This window comes from Chiloscyllium plagiosum, unplaced genomic scaffold, assembly GCF_037043375.1.
Source record: "Chiloscyllium plagiosum isolate Xiang-an unplaced genomic scaffold, Cpla_swu_hap1 HiC_scaffold_3, whole genome shotgun sequence".
Taxonomy (NCBI): domain Eukaryota; kingdom Metazoa; phylum Chordata; class Chondrichthyes; order Orectolobiformes; family Hemiscylliidae; genus Chiloscyllium; species Chiloscyllium plagiosum.
The window spans coordinates 75,909,364-75,925,815 of record NW_028270141.1 but is presented as its reverse complement, the minus strand read 5'-3'; the positions used below and the strand labels follow the sequence as shown (position 1 = coordinate 75,925,815).

Below are 16,452 nucleotides of genomic sequence, written 5' to 3'. Positions count from 1 at the left end.
CATCACATACTGTTGCTGTTGCAAATTCCTCATCGCTTCTAACTGTCTCTCCAACGAATCCATTCAATCTGATAAGATTCGCATCCAACAACATGTATGGCAGATATAATCCGCAGTAACCCTTAAATTATCTTTAAACTCCCACATCTGGCAAGAAGTACATCTCACTGCAAAGGACATTTTTGCTCCTTCACAATCCACAGACACAGAAAATAACACTGTCTTATTACTCTGCAAAACACTGTACCAGGTTAAATTAACAGTTACGGCTTATATTTTAAGTTTAATCAAGAGACTTATCTCTAAAAAACACATAATGAAGAAATAACCCACTGTACTCACTACTGCAGCTTTACTATTGGACAGACTGAAAACAACAATTAATTGATTCTGTGTTGTGAACTTCGCCCAAACTGGTTCCTCCAAGATTAGTTGTGAAATTCACTGTTTGTTAATTTTCCCAGATGCACTCCGATGTCCAGCGACACATGAATTCAAAAACAGCAAAGGCATTAACTGTGCAGGATTTGCTCAGAACATATTTATGTACTGATGGATGATTTTTGTGAATAAAGTATATTTTTGAAATTTAAAAAAAAATCAGTAAAAACCCAATCCGTGTCTTGAGCCATCAGCTGATAGATTCAATGCCTGTTCGAGGGACTTGGGTCAATGTATTACTTGACTGCATTCTCTTGTCAAAATCTGGAATACCTTTTGTTTCTTCAAAATTCATGAACCGATTAGTTGAATTGCTGATCCCAAACCAGTCATAGACAAATGCAGAATATTTCAAATGGAAAGATCAGGATTATAAAAACTACGTTGTACTAGCTTAGTAGGAACTCATGACGTTAGCCCTGGTTGGTGCTAGTTTTCAGAGAAGGATTCCAACCTGATAATAAAAAATAAGATACTATTCAGATTTAACTTATTCCATTAAGACTTTAAAGTGGAATAGTTGATGTTTGCCATTTTAATTTTTGGAAGTGCATGTCTTTCCCTGTGCAATTAATCAGTGCCCCGAATTCTTTTGCCAAGACAAAAATGCTGTAAAACTATCCTTGCCACTAAATATTTTCGGTGCTGTTGAAGCACTTATCAAGGGAATTTTTAAGTCATCAATTGTTTTTTCGTGCAATTGGAAATGGTGCATTTCCTAATGTTGACATTTAACTAACCACGTACTGGTGCCAGAAAAAGGTGTCATTTTGTTCGTAAATATAGAAAATGTATTTGTGTCAATCAATGTTTAGCAACCAGATATGTGGCTAGTTCTTGGTCCCAAACCTGCACAATCTGCTTTTGGCACAGCTTCACCTTGGGATCCTGGTGACAACCAGCACAAAAGTGAGTGCTGCCAATTTGTGTGCCTTTCCCACCTCCAATCCGGATCCTGCACTACTTTCAAGATCCCAGACCATAAGCCTACACCCCAAATTTTGCTCCTGTTATTATTGATAAAAATATGGCTTTTGTAATTGTCACCAATGTGATTTTCTTGTATACAACCACCAACCAATGCTGTTACCACTTCCAGTTGGATCAAGTGTTCCTCACAACTTTGGTGTAGACTGTCTCAAGATTCACAATTCATAGCACTTCTTTAATTTAATCCACTCCATTCCCAAAATAATTCACTGAATGCACATTTTTCAGTTAACTCGTATTAAATTTGCTGCTGTGTTACCCTAATAGGAGAATTACAACTGGCACCATGGAATCCCTACAGGATGGTAGCAGGCCATTCAGCCCATCAACTCCACACTGACCCTCTGAAGAGCATCACATCCCCCTCCCAACCCTATGACTATCACCCTGCATTTCCCATGACTAATTCACCTACCCTGCACGTCACTGGACACTATAGGAAATTTAGCATGGCCAATCCACTTACCCTGCAGATCTTTGGTCTGTGGGAGGAAACTGGAGCACCCAGAAGAAATCCATGCAGACATAGGGGTAATGTACAAACTCCACACGGACAGTTACCAAGGATGGAATCGAACCCAGGTCCATGGCACTGGGAGGCAGCAATACTACAATGTTTCGAATTGAGTAAATGAAATAACAGCTGTCAATACGTAAATGTACAGCTCTCATGATCTTCAATGAGAGATTTAAAAATTTGCAACATGCCTCTACTGCAATAAAACTAAGCATAATTTTCCCATTATCTCAAGCAGAAATGTAATATTTTCTTTCATTCTTTCATCTTTGAACATTTGTTACATTATTGCAATGATTGATTTTTTTTTTTTCTCCCTCACCATCATTCTCTTGTTTTTACGCAGGATCTGCAATATATATTTCTTAAGAGTTAAGCCTCCTCTACCCTCTTCTGACATAAACGTGTACAATTCCCAGGTCTCCTGTCATGACATTTACACCAATCCAGCCTTTGACAAACCTTCAAGCTATACTGAATTTATTTGCTTTTTGCTATTTGTACATACAACACTGTGGGCAGAGCGTTGATGGTGTCAATTGTCTCAGTTGCTAGATGACTGGAGTTGGGTACTGAATAAAGCCAGCAGCTTAGGTTCAATCCCTGTTTCAGCTGTGCTAGTACATGGAGGCTCTGGTTCCTTGCTTAATGTACGTAGTTTCTTGCTTTATCCCATGCTTATGGAATGGTTACTATTAAGCTTTACATAACCAATGTATCATTCTAATGGAGGGAGATGCTTATGGCCCAATATTATTTATAGCTCCATACTGTTCTACATATGTCTGGATTTCCTACTGCTCAGATGGTTTATGATTGGACATAATGTTCTGATTATCCAGTTAATATGAAAATAGTTATTTGGTAGTTCAGTTGAAGATATCTTTGAGCAACTGATAAAACTCGCTATTTTCCATGGCAAGTGTTTAAAAGCAACATGAGTTATGTTTGTCACTAATCTGATCCAGGCAATAAGATGTTCTGTCTTTCACACAAATGAATAATGTGGGTGTATGAATTTCAGTGATGATGCAATTCTAGATATGTAAGCCAAATGTCCCAAAGACTCATTGATTATATCAATCAGCATTTTCCTCTCATACAGTACAAATAGTTTCCTATTTAATTTGGTATTATTTGTGAATTGTCCTGATGAAAAGCTTTGACAAAATACCTTTTTGTTCAGCAATATCCAGTTAATTAGAAATAGATATAAATTGTTGATGCTCATCAGAAATAGGAGGAGAAAGTGAGGTCTGCAGATGCTGGAGATCAAAGTTGAAACTTTATTGCTGGAACAGCACAGCAGGTCAGGCAGCATCCAGGGAACAGGAGATTCGACGTTTCGGGCACAGGCCCTTCTTCAGGAATCTTCTTCATTCCTGAAGAAGGGCCTGTGCCCGAAACGTCGAATCTCCTGTTCCCTGGATGCTGCCTGACCTGCTGTGCTGTTCCAGCAATAAAGTTTCAACGCTCATCAGAAATAACCAACCATTTGTAAATCTTCATCTAAGATTGCATCTCTCGATAAATGTAGCTTCTGAGGTACCACAGCTGTACACCACAAGTAAGACTTTCATACATATAGACATCAGCACTTAATGCTATCCTTAATCAGGTACCTGAGCACCTCTTAAGTTATTTATTGAGATATAATCAAATGCATTGGACAATGATAGATTCCATTACATTGCAAAGTAGTTAGGTCAGAGCCCATTGTATCATAGAGGCATAGAGATGTACAGCATGGAAACAGACCCTTCGGTCCAACCTGTCCATGCCGACCAGATATCCCAACCCAATCTAGTCCCACCTGCCAGCACCTGGCCCATATCCCTCCAAACCATATTCATATACCTATCTAAATGCCTCTTAAATGTTGCAATTGTACCAGCCTCCACCACTTCCTCTGGCAGCTCAACTATATGTGAAAAAGTTGCCCCTCAGGTCTCTTTTATATCTTTCCCTTCTCACCCTAAACCTATGCCCTCTAATTCTGGACTCCTCAACCCCAGGGAAAAGACTTTGTCTATTTACTCTATCCATGCCCCTCATAATTTTTTAAACCTTTATAAGATCACCCCTCAGCTTCCGAACCTCCAGGGAAAACAGCCCCAGCCTGTTCAGCCTCTCCCTATAGCTCAAATCCTCCAACCCTAGCAACATCCTTGTAAATCTTTTCTGAACCTTTTCAACTTTCACAACATCTTTCCGATAGGAAGAACACCAGAATTGCACGCAATATTCCAACAGTGGCCTAACCAATGTCCTGTACAGCTGCAACATGACCTCCCAACTCCTGTACTCAATACTCTGACCAATAAAAGAAAGCATACCAAACGCCTTCTTCACTATCCTATCTAACTGCGACTCCACTTTCAAGGACTTATGAACCTGCACTCCAAGGTCTCTTTATTCAGCAGCACTCCCTAGCACCTTACCATTAAGTGTATAAGTCCTGATAATATTTGCTTTCTCAAAATGCTGCCCCTCATTTATCTAAATTAAACTCAATCTGCCACTTCTCGCCCATTGGCCCATTTGGTCAAGATACTGTTGTAATCTGAGGTAACCCTGTTCGCTGTCCACTACGCCTCCAATTTTGGTGTCATCTGCAAACTTACTAACTATACCTCTTATGCTCACATCCAAATCATTTATGTAAATGACAAAAAGTAAAGACCCCAGCACTGATCCTTGTGGCACTCCACTGGTCACAAGCATCCAGTCTGAAAAACAACCCTCCACCACCACCCTCTGTCTTCTCCCTTTGAGCCAGTTCTGAATCCAAATGGCTAGTTCTCCCTGTATTCCGTGAGATCTAACCTTGCTTATCAGTCCCCATGGGGAACCTTGTCGAACATCTTACTGAAGTCCATATAGATCACATCTACCGCTCTGCCCTCATCAATCCTCTTTGTTACTTCTTCAAAAACGCAATCAAATTTGTGAGACAAGATTTCCCACGCACAAAGTCATGTTAACTATCCCCAAATAGTCATTGCCTTTCCAAATACATGTACATCCTGTCCCTCAGGATTCCCTCCAACAACTTGCCCACCACCGATGTCAGGCTCACTGGTCTATAGTTCCCTGGCTTGTCCTTACCACCCTTCTTAAACAGTGGCAACACGTTAGCCAAACTCTAGCCTCTGGCACCTCACCTGTGACTATTGATGATACAAATATCTCAGCAAGAGGCTCAGCAATGACCTCTCTCGCTTCCCACAGATTCTAAGGTACACCTGATCAGGTCCTGGGGATTTATCCATCTTTTATGCTTTTCAAGACATCCAGCACTTCCTCCTCTGTAATCTGGACATTTTGCAAGGTGTCACCATCTATTTCCCTACAATCTATATCTTCCATTTCCTTTTCAACAGTAAATATTCATGCAAAATATTCGTTTAGTATCTCCTCCATTTTCTGCGGCTCCACACAAAGGCTGCCTTGCTGGTCTTTTAGGGAGTGCAGACAATATTTGAAATTGAAGCTTTCTTTCAGATATGAACTGCAATCTGCACATTTAAAGGGGCACCTTCTGAGTTTAGATGAGTGGTTTCGACAGTGGACCCAGGCAATGTATTGAGGTAAGTCACCCAGTGGAGTTTAATTGCTATCTTAGCTGATTTTCACTGACTGCTGCAGTGTCAGATATATATAGTACAATACCAAGCAAGCTCACTTTACAAACTTAAGAGTTTCCAACAAATTTTATATTTTATTTTGAAAGGTGATAAACATTGAAATTACCCTGACATTGATTTGTTTTTATTTATTCTTTAAGTATACTATTACATATATTTGGGAAACGGGATTATGTTATATTTAAAGAAGGGAAATAGTAATTAAAATAACCTGAGCATGAACTGACTGGAATAACTTCATGGCCCTTCCAATCTGAGTCATAAGCTCAAAATGCCATGTCAGATGTTCCCATCAGCATTTATTAGCAGAAGACATACAGGTCAAATCATAATCAGTGATTATGATACAAAAGGTTTAGAAATTCAAGTTTCAATTACATCTAGCTAAAGAAGAGAATTATCACATTTGATTGAATTCTTTGAGTAAGTTACAGGGAAGATTGATGAGGGAAGTACAATGGATGTTGTCTACATGAATTTTAGTAAGGCTTTTGACAAGGTCCCACATAGCAGACTGGACAAAAAAGTGAAAGCCCATGAGATATAGGGAAATGTGTCTAATTTTAGTTAAAGTTAGCTTAGTAATAGGCAACAAACCTGATTCAAGTGGTATTCTGCAGGGCTTGTTGTTGAGACCTGTATTATTTTTCAATACATTAATGATGTGGACTTGAACATGGGAGGCACAGTTGGGAAATTTATGGTTGCTACAAAATTGACTGTGTGGTCGATAGTACAGAGATAGTTGTAAGCTCCAAAATTATTTAGATGGGTCAGAGGACTAGGCAAGAAAACAGCAGATGTTATTCAACTCTTAAACGTGTGAGATAATGCATTTAGGAAGGTCAAACGGTAAAAGGGAATACACAAATAAATCAATGTATCAGATGAGGTATCTGAAGTGAGAGATCTTGGTATGCAAGTGCACAGGTCCCTTATGGTAGAAGTACAGGTAGATAAGGTTGTATTGAATACTCTCCTTCATTGGCAGAAGTATACATTACAACTTTATAAGACACTGGTGAAGCCATAACTGGAGTATTGTGTGCAGTTCTGGTCACCACATTATAGCAAGGATGTAATTGCTGTTGGGAGAGTGCAGAGAAGACTAATCAGTGTGTTGCCAGTGCTGAAGGATTGTAGCTATGAGGGGAGATTGAAGAGGTTGGAGTTGTCCTCCTGAGAACAGTGAAGACTGACGACCAACATAGTTGTGGTATACAAAATTGTGAGGAGTAGAAATAGACTGGACAAGAGGAACCTGTTTTCCTTGGCAGAGAGTTCAAAAACTGGGAGGAGCGTGAGGAAAAATGTATTCACACAGAGGGTGGTGGGTGTCAGGAATTCACTATCTGAGTTGGTGATAGAGAGAAAGAGGGTACTCTCTTTTTATAAAGTACTTGGATCTACACCTTAACTACTATAAGCTGCCAGCTATGGGCCATATGCATATATGCCATATGCAGGAAGATGGGATTAGAATGGGCATCTGGATAGCTTTGGGTGAGCGTGGACAAAATGGGCTGAATGGCCCCTTCTGTACTGTATAATTTCTGCGATGTTATTTGTTTAGTTGTTTAACTGAGTGATTCAGTGTTTGGGTTTACAAAAAGCAAGGCTCCTTCTGAGGGGTCAGAAACATAAGTTAGATTTCACACCTGATGTGGAAGGGGTGTAGGAACAAATTACTACAGATGCAGGAATCTGTACTGAAAACAAAAAAATGCTGGAGATTACAGTAGGTGACGGTTGGGGAACCTTCTCATGAGCCTGCTTGTGTGCCTGGTTATAAGTGACATCAACAAGTCTAGATAGCGGGTTGTGAATGTTGTGATAATTCCCATTTGCCTGCTTCTCTTCTGAGGATAGATCCATGTCCCTGTCCCCTTGGACAGGGTGTGTCCATACCTTAAAGGGTTTCAGAGATAAGGACATCATGAATGCTAAAGGTCTTTAAAAATCACATACCAATGCTAAAGTTATTTAAATGGTAAAGTTTTTAAAAAATCACATGCCACATATTTGCTGTTCTGAACTCTTTTCTGTAATGCTGGACATTTTATTTCTGTAACAAATCTTATAACAAAAGAAGCTGTGCCTGGGTACTTTTGTATCTAAGTTGGTGCTGGTAATTGGCGATGTATAAACTTTTCACTACGTTCATGTATATGTGACCGTAAAGGCTATTCTATTTTATTCTATTCTATTTCTCCAATGCACAAAACAAAAACTCCACACAACACACTTTTCAGTTCTTCAAACAGAAGCACTACTTTTCTTGAACAGTCACTTCAATCCTTGGCTGACTTTCCTCTTACACAAGTTGCAAATAACTTTTAAAGGAATTATTCTTAAAGGGAATGTTTCAAGTCCAAAGGCTCTCCTTCAGGCACTTCTTCTATTCAAAAAAGGGTCTTTGGACTCAAATACCTCTCTTTCTCTCCTCTCAGATGCTGCCAGACCTTCTCCATTTCACTACCATTTTCTGTTTTCATCTTTAATTTTCCTGTTCTATCAAATCATTTGATCATTTTTGACAGATTGGCTAGATTACTGCTAAACCATTTCAACTCCCACCTCAGGCAACTGGCTGTGTGGAGTTTGCACATTCTCCCCGTATCTGCGTGGGTTTCCTCTGGGTGCTCTGGTTTCCTCCCACAGCCCAAAAATGTGCAGGTTAGGTGAATTGGCCAAGCTAAATTGCCCGTAGTGTTAGGTGAAGGGGGAAATGTAGGAGAATGGGTCTGGGTGGGTTGCTCTTCGGAGGGTCGGTGTGGACTTGTTGGGCCGAAGGGCCTGTTTCACACTGTAAGTAATCTAATGTAATACATCCAGTTCATGTAATCTGACTTCCTTATTTAACCCAATAAGCTTTTGTATTTTCTGATAGATCTTCCCCTCCCTAGATTGGGATATCCTTCCAAAATTGTGGTATCTGAAAATGAATGCAGTACTTCAGGAGTCTAATTAAGGTTGTGTACAACTTGCCTCACTATTAATTACTTAGATGAGAGGGCACAGTATAATACATCCAAATTGTTTGATACAAAAATATGTGTGTTTACATGTTGTGATTAGGAAATAATAAATCTGCAAAAAAACTTGGGCAAAAAAACTTGGTAGTTGGAGTTCAGTGTAGGAAATTGAAATAACATGCACTTTGTTAGGAAGAATCAAAGACAGAGTATTATTGAAATGAAGAGAGACTCCAAAAATGTGAAACACAAAGGGATCTTGTGCATGAAACACAAAATGTTAGCATGCAGGTTGAACAGATAAGAAAGCAAATTGATTTTTCATCTTATTTTCAATTTTCACCTTTATTTATCAAGGGCAGGAGTTTAAAACAGAGAAGTCTTGTTACAACTATACAGCATGAGGCCAGACCTAGAATATGCAATACTGACATTGTTAAGAAAGGATATATTAGCATTGGAGGCAGTTCAAAAAATAAATCACTAGGTTCTTTTCTGGGATGAAGATGGTAATCTATCATTAAAGTTTTGTAGAATAAAGGGTGATCTTTGAAATATACAAAATTCTGAAGAGGCTTGACAGGGTAGGTATTGAGAAGATGTTTCCACAAGTGGGATAATCTTGAACTAGGCTACATATTTACACAACAATAGGACATTCATTTAAAACTCAGATGGAAAAAAAATTTTTTTAATACTGATGTCGAAAATTCTCTACACCTGAGAGTTGCAAAGGCTAGATTGTTGGAAATATTTAAAGAGATGTTAGATTTTTGAAATATTGAGGAGTTGAGGACTTTGAGAGGCTTGCACAAATGAGGAGTTGAGGCCTGAAGCAGATCAGCCATGGTCTTATAAAATGGTGGAGCAAGCTCAAGGGGTTGAATAGCCTGCTCCACCTACTATTTCTTATGTTCTCATTGTTTTGAATGTCTTATACATTTTCCATTGTATAAACAAATATGTTTGAATTTTTGCACACTTTGTATGCATTCACATGATCCACATTGCATAATCAGAATTTTGGATTTATATCCTTAGAAACTTATTGAAAATAGGTAATAAATCCACTATAAAATATTCTTTAGATAAAATCTCATAAAGGTAAATTTAGTGATCTTGTGCAGAGCTTTAAATATGACAATATATGAAATTGATCTGTGACTCAGTCCTCCTGTTCTACCTCATTATAAATAGGAAGCAGTCAACAATAGCTGAATCAAATCAACAAATCTTGTCAAAATTGTCTTTGCTTTCTACATATTTAACATATAATTAGCAATCCTGCACAACGTCACTAAAACTCACTTCCTGATGATAGCACAATGCAATGTTAAAAAACACTGGATCATCAAACTACAGTAATTTTCATGTTTTTCCAGTGAAATGCAAGCATATGCTATCTTTATACTGGAGGTTAGAAGTGGGGGGAAATCACAAAAGCAACTGTAAGTGATGACAAACATTTTCTCAGACTGGTATATAAGCAATAAAGCACATTCAAAAACTGGTCAAAGGTTGTTCAGAGCAGTGTCTTATCATTTGCTTTAAACTAATTCGCAATCATGATTGACGCATGACTTCAGTTTCAATCTTTCCATCTCTAAATAGTTCAATGAATTCCAAGTAAGTTTATAATAAATTGATAACAAAATTCTGTCAGCAAGAGCTTGGACTCCAATTATTAATAGAATTTTATTATAATTGAAAAGTAGAAACCACTTTGCAACGATGCTGAATTTGTCGTAAGACAAAAACACAGTAGGAGAGTCTAAAATTTCTTTAAAGAAGTGTATATTTTTGAGGAGAATTAATGAATTAAGAGGAGTTACACAGGGCCAATGTGACTCCGATCAAAATTTCAGTGCAACAAACTGTGAATCTTAAACAGCTACCCAAAATGCTGCCCATCTACTTTGAGCCTTCCATCTCTAATGGAAAATTCAGGCAGACGTGTATGTGAATGTTTTCCTTGTAATTTCCCCTCAAAACATTTTAATGCAACCATATGAACAATGACTGGTGGTAGATGCACAAGACAGCATCAGTGACACAGATGATACACTGAAGAAGTCATATGGGCTGGAACTATTACAGCTTTATAAGAAAATTCCCAACAATTAGTATCAGAACTTTTGACATTGGGAAACAGATTCCATTGATTCATAATGGTAATCCCCATATTCTGTTATTAAAAGGACGTTAAGGTAATGATTTTTGAGTGATGAGTTTGTTTCAAACAAGCTGACAACCTATTCCGAAGGTTAGGAAGACCCAGCGGTTTTGCCGAAATTTCCTGATCCATCAGTTCTTCTATCGGCTACCCTTCCCCCCCCAGAAATATCAAAGAGTTGTGTCAGCCCTTGACTAAAGAGCTATAACCCACTTCAAAAAGAAGTTTAAAATTATTTTCAGCAATGCAAGTGACCAATACCTTGAAATTTAACTCTGGATTGCTCCAAACTACCTTATTTTCCAGTTAGCATTTAGTATTGCAAAAGAAAGTCATTGATACTGTCTTCAGGTGGCTCCTGTAATTCAGTAGATTCTGCAAAATGAGTCAATCTTTTTCTGTAGACAGGCAGAGTTCACACAGTGGTCACAACTGCCAGAAAACCTTTGTGCTTGAGAGTCTCATAACAACAGCCACTTTGTTTTAATAGAAGGAAAGGGCTCCACACTATATCAAGCTGGTGTGTTATGACATCACCTTAGCTGCATAATAATGTCTGTTACCCAAAACACTTTATTATATGTTTTTGTCCAAGGTTTGTTGGTTCAAAACCATTTAAAAGATAGTTAAAATCTTTATAGATCCCTGTTGTAGAGCTGGTTTATTACACCAGGGACTATCTATAGACATAGAAGAGGACCAAATAGTGCACTATGAAGTCCAGGAAAGTTCAAGTGTGATAAGTTATTAAGTGCCATTTTAAAGTCTCAGTTTAGGAGCTTGATCAAATCTGACACATTACAGTCCAGTCTAGAGCCCAGAATTATGAAGGGTGTTGTGCGCAGTGTAATGTTGCTAAGCAGAAAACATTACTGCTTCCTGAAAATGAAGGTGATGCTCATTGGAAAAGACAGGTGCCTATCCATCACCATATTTAGAGGACACTGCAAAGGAAGGAGCAAGAAATCCATTAACTTGCAACCAAACAAGCCATCTTTTTTTTAAATTCATGACAAAAAAAAATATTTTGGCCATATAAATAAAACCAAATGCTGCAGATGCTAGAAATGAAAATTAAAAATGGAAAGTCTTGGAAATAACACATGCAGCATTTAGAGAGAAATAGAATCAATATTTCAAGTTGAATATGATTCCTTTAGAACTAAGATGTTAAAAATGTGATAGATTAAATGCCATTGAAAGGAGAGGTTGAAGAACAGAAGGGAAGGTTGGAGATACGACAGAAGGAAAGAAAGATTAAATAACTAAGATGTCATGGAACAAAAGGCAAAGGAAGTAATGTTTGTACGAAAGTGACAAAGCATTAGTCCAGAGTGTACACAAGTGCCAGAATGATGAACAAGCTAAAGGAGAAATATGAGAAGCAAAATTCAAACTGCCATGTGGTGAAAAGGAACAGAATAAGATAAGGGTCACAGTTTATTTCTGAAGTTGTTGAGCTCAACATTCAGTCCAGATGGTTGTAAAATACTGATCAGAAAATGAGGTGCTGGGACTCGAGTTTGCATTGAGCTTTACTGAAACATTACTTAGGGCTGAAGACAGCAACATCAACATGAGAGTAGGTGGAGAAAAATTGATAAACAGCTAGAAGGTTTTATCATGTTTGTAGACTGAGTGCAGGTATTCCTCAGAATCATTACCCTTGTCTATCCATTGTAGAATAGTTTACAATATGAGCAGCAAATATACTAAATTGGAAAGTACACCTAAATCACCGCCTCACTATAAACAGACCAGACATGTATGGAGAAGTGAGGCAACTCAGGCCAGGAAACTGCAAAACATTGAAATTATCTGTGTTGCAGAAGAGTCACAAATGCAGGTGGGGAGAAACGTGGAGTAACATCAGGAAGAAATTAATTCAATGGGGTAGAAATGGGGTGAAACAATTGGTATATCAGGAAAGTTCAGCTTGTGGATTTTGAGAAGAAAGTGAAACCTGGAGACTTAGGTTTGGAGGACTATGAGTGGGAGGCATCAGAGAAGAGATCTTCAAAGAGTATGAGGTTAATGACTGTCCTGATATGTTCGGTGGAATCCTTAAATCATCTAATTAAGATTAGATTAAATTAGATTATCTACATTATGGAAACAGGCCCTTTGGCTCAACAAGTCCACACCGACCCTCTGAAGAGTAACCCACCCAGACTCATTCCCTTACATTTATCCTACATAGTGTTGAGAAATTCAAAGTTAAGAGCTTCTGTTCTTTCCCCAGCCACACAATTTAGCACAGCCAATTCACCTAACCTGCACATCTTTGGATTGTGGGAGGAAACCGGAGCACGCGAAGGAAACCCACGCAGACACAGGGAGAATGTGCAAACTCCACATAGATAGCCACTTGAGGTGGGAATCGAACCTGGGTCCCTGGGGTTGTGAGGCAGCAGTGCTAACCACTGAGCCACAATGCCACCCCCATCATTTTATGTCTTATTGAAACATGCATGCTCAAATATATTTGGGCCTTATCTCAACAATGTAAAAGTTAGCCAAAAACTTTGTTTTAGTAGGCTAAGCATAGGGTGGACATATTAGGTGTCAAATAACTCTGCCGTTCCTCACTCCCCAGAGATCTCACTGTTATAAGATGTATTTATATGACCCTTTAAATACCTTGGTCAACCCCATTAACTTCTTCGTGATACACTTGGACAATGGTGGAGTTTGTGCTAACTTAATATTACTTCTTTTCACAAAATTTCTGCAAACACCTTATGGGGCTTCTTCTCAATCCTGAGAAAGCCATCTTTTCTAGACATTATTTCAGCAATTAAATATTATAACTGCATCAAAAATCTTGGTATCTCTAACAATGCTCACTTCCTACAGTGTGACTTCAAACCTTGTGTTTTAATCATCTGCTACAGTTTAAATGCTGCAACAAATCCCACCGCTGCTATTTCTATGGGTGGCATGGTGGCACAGTGATTAGCACTGCTGCCTCACAGCGCCAGAGACCCGGGTTCAATTCCCACCTCAGGTGATTGACTGTGTGGAGTTTGCACATTCTCCCCGTGTCTGCGTGGGTTTCCTCCGGGTGCTCCGGTTTCCTCCCACAGTCCAAAAAAAAAGTGCAGGTTAGGTGAATTGGACATGCTAAATTGCCAATTTAGTGTTAGGTGTAGGGGAATGGGTGTGGGTGGGTTTCACTTCAGCGGGTCGGTGTGGACTTGTTGGGCTGAAGGGCCTGTTTCCACACTGTAAGTAATCTAATCTAATAACTTGATTTCCCTGTTTTGGAGTGGTTGAATACCAATCACCATTATTGTCCTCACTACAAAACTAATAAGCGGTGCTTCTATTAAAAAAAAGTCAATCCAAGAAAACTATAGTCCAATATTTCAATTTATTTCAAGGAATATCACACCTAGGCTGTAGCTCAAGAGGGCAGTATTCTTAACTTTGAACAAAAGCACTGCATTTGAATCCAATGTCAGACATTTGAACATCTTGTAAGGTTGACACTCAAATGCAATAGTGAGAGAGCTCAGCATTGTCAGGAGTGCAACTTTCAAATGAAAATTTAAATCAAGGCTAAGTCTGCACATGTAGGCAGATGCGAAAGATACCATGAGACTATTCAAAGAAGAGCAAGAGTGCTCTCCCCAAAATTCTAGCCAATACTTATCCTTTCATGAGTGTAGATTATATCAGTTCAATCAGGGAGATATTGCACTTTAACAGACAAATAAAAAGATCAAACAATCAGATTATTTTTGGTTTTGACAGAGATTAGTAAACTTCAATCTGTGAAACTGAGTAATTTATCACTTTTATATTTGCCTACAGATTGTGAGATTCAAATTGAACATTGCAAAAATAACTGACAAAACCACTTCACTGCACTGGTTACACTACTATTAATTCACTTGTACAATGACACCAGTTTTATTAAATGATGAAAAAGCAACGCAATGTATGTGGAGTATACAAATGGCCTTTACAAATAATAGAGTATAAAATATCTATTAAGCAAAACATGATACATTGATTTTAGTCAAAACATCCAAGATTATGCTGTCTTTTCCTTTAATTCATATCAATCACTTTATTTCTACTTTTGTATATTAAACAGACACACAATTTCATGGATTGAATATCAGTGATCTGATTAATGCCATCATCCATGTACAATTTCAACAATGCTGCTTTACCATAATCCCCAAAGGAATTTGAAATTCATGAAATTGAAGTTAATTTGCCCATCCCCCCCAACAGCACCAGCAATGAACTCCCCCATGTAATTTCTCAGTCTGCACAATCTGTGTTATTTATGGAAAGCTATGGTAATCTAACTCTGCTGCTGAGTGATGCAGCCACTTACAAGCCACACAGTAACTGGGAAAATCTATTTTTTCCAAGACAAAACATAATTAATTAATATCTTGGGGCTTTTAAATTAAACATTTTGTTTTTACACAGACACTACACAAATAACACAGACACTTCCGCAACTCTTCACAATACCTTCAGTTGTGGTTTCAGTCATATTGGCCAAGATCCTTATTTCCACTTTCCCAGAAATTCAAGTAACGTCTTCAAGTGTGATGAATTTGGTTTCTCAGAACCCTAACAATAATAAGAAAGTAGGGGATGATTCTCACACCTAACAAATTGTGGTACAGTTGAGATCTTCTGTGCCTTTCGCAGAGTCCTTCCCCCACCAGCAAGAGCTTTCACAACTGGAGACTTGTTGCTGGCATTAAGGATATCAACTTCAATCTAAAATAGAAGTGTCTCACAATGTGTTTCCATGTTCCCAGTTTTAGAATCATTCATATCTGAAGGAATCCAGCAACAAGGGACAGCAAAGCAGGAAAGGACACTAAAAAGCACAATTAGTCTATCGCAGTTCAAGCTCTTGCAACTAGCCCTCTGTAACTACTGCTGTCCAATGTGTAAATCAAAATAATGAAATATTTGCTTCAAGGTAACCTTATCCATTATTACTCAGTTTTATTATTAGAACTGTTAATACTTACTCCATTCTGCATTGCCTTTTTTAGCCATGGGAGGTTCCCTTACACAACTGGTGTTAGGAGGCAAAGAATGATGGGTACCAAGCTAATTTATTTTTTATATTCCTTGATGATTTAAATTCCAGCTGCTAGAGAAGATTTACAGGAACAGGGGATTAGTCTTCTAATAGGCTAAAAATTATACAATAAAAACTCCCTTTTTTCTGGTTTCTCTGTTATTATTTGTTTGCATATTAGTGTGAAAGATTTGTCTGCATTTGTCTTTGTTCATGCAAATAATTAACAACTTGATTGTGCTTTTTACGAGAATTGAAATCCAAAACAATCATAAGCAATTATAACAAGATGCCCCAATACTGTGTTTCTTACTATAAGCCAGATCATTTCTGCACAATAAGAAGAAATAAAAACTTAGTTAAGAAAGAGACTACATAAAATGTAAGATGTTCTAAATTACATTTTAGCCTACAAAGTATTTTTAAAGTGTAGTCACTACTGTAAGGAAGCACATGCAGCAGCCAATTTGTTCACAACAAAATTCCAAAAATAAAAGGGCAATAAATGACTAGATAATCTGTTTAAGATGTTGATTGAGAGATATTTGTTGACCAGGGCACTGCAGGGCTCTCTTCTACTTGTTCTAAGTGCTGTGGGATCAAGTGTACCCACCTAAAAAGATCAAAAGGACTAGAGGTTAGCATCC

General features: G+C 38.2%; 1 protein-coding gene across 50 annotated transcripts in view; it reads right to left on the bottom strand.

Annotated features, from left to right (window-relative positions):
- The window catches only part of trdn (triadin), a 462,709-nt gene extending 447,044 nt beyond the window's left edge, over positions 1-15,665 (bottom strand). For 39 of the 50 annotated variants that reach the window (XM_087980853.1, XM_087980681.1, XM_087980721.1 and 36 more), the window contains exon 1: positions 15,238-15,664. In XM_087980853.1, coding sequence (XP_087836979.1) covers positions 15,238-15,259 — 22 coding nt within the window. In that variant the 5' untranslated portion in view covers positions 15,260-15,664. Of the gene's footprint in view, positions 1-15,237 lie in introns of all 50 variants that reach the window. The other 11 variants (XM_087980716.1, XM_087980790.1, XM_087980722.1 and 8 more) reach the window with 2 other exon arrangements.
- Positions 15,666-16,452: the final 787 nt, after the last annotated feature.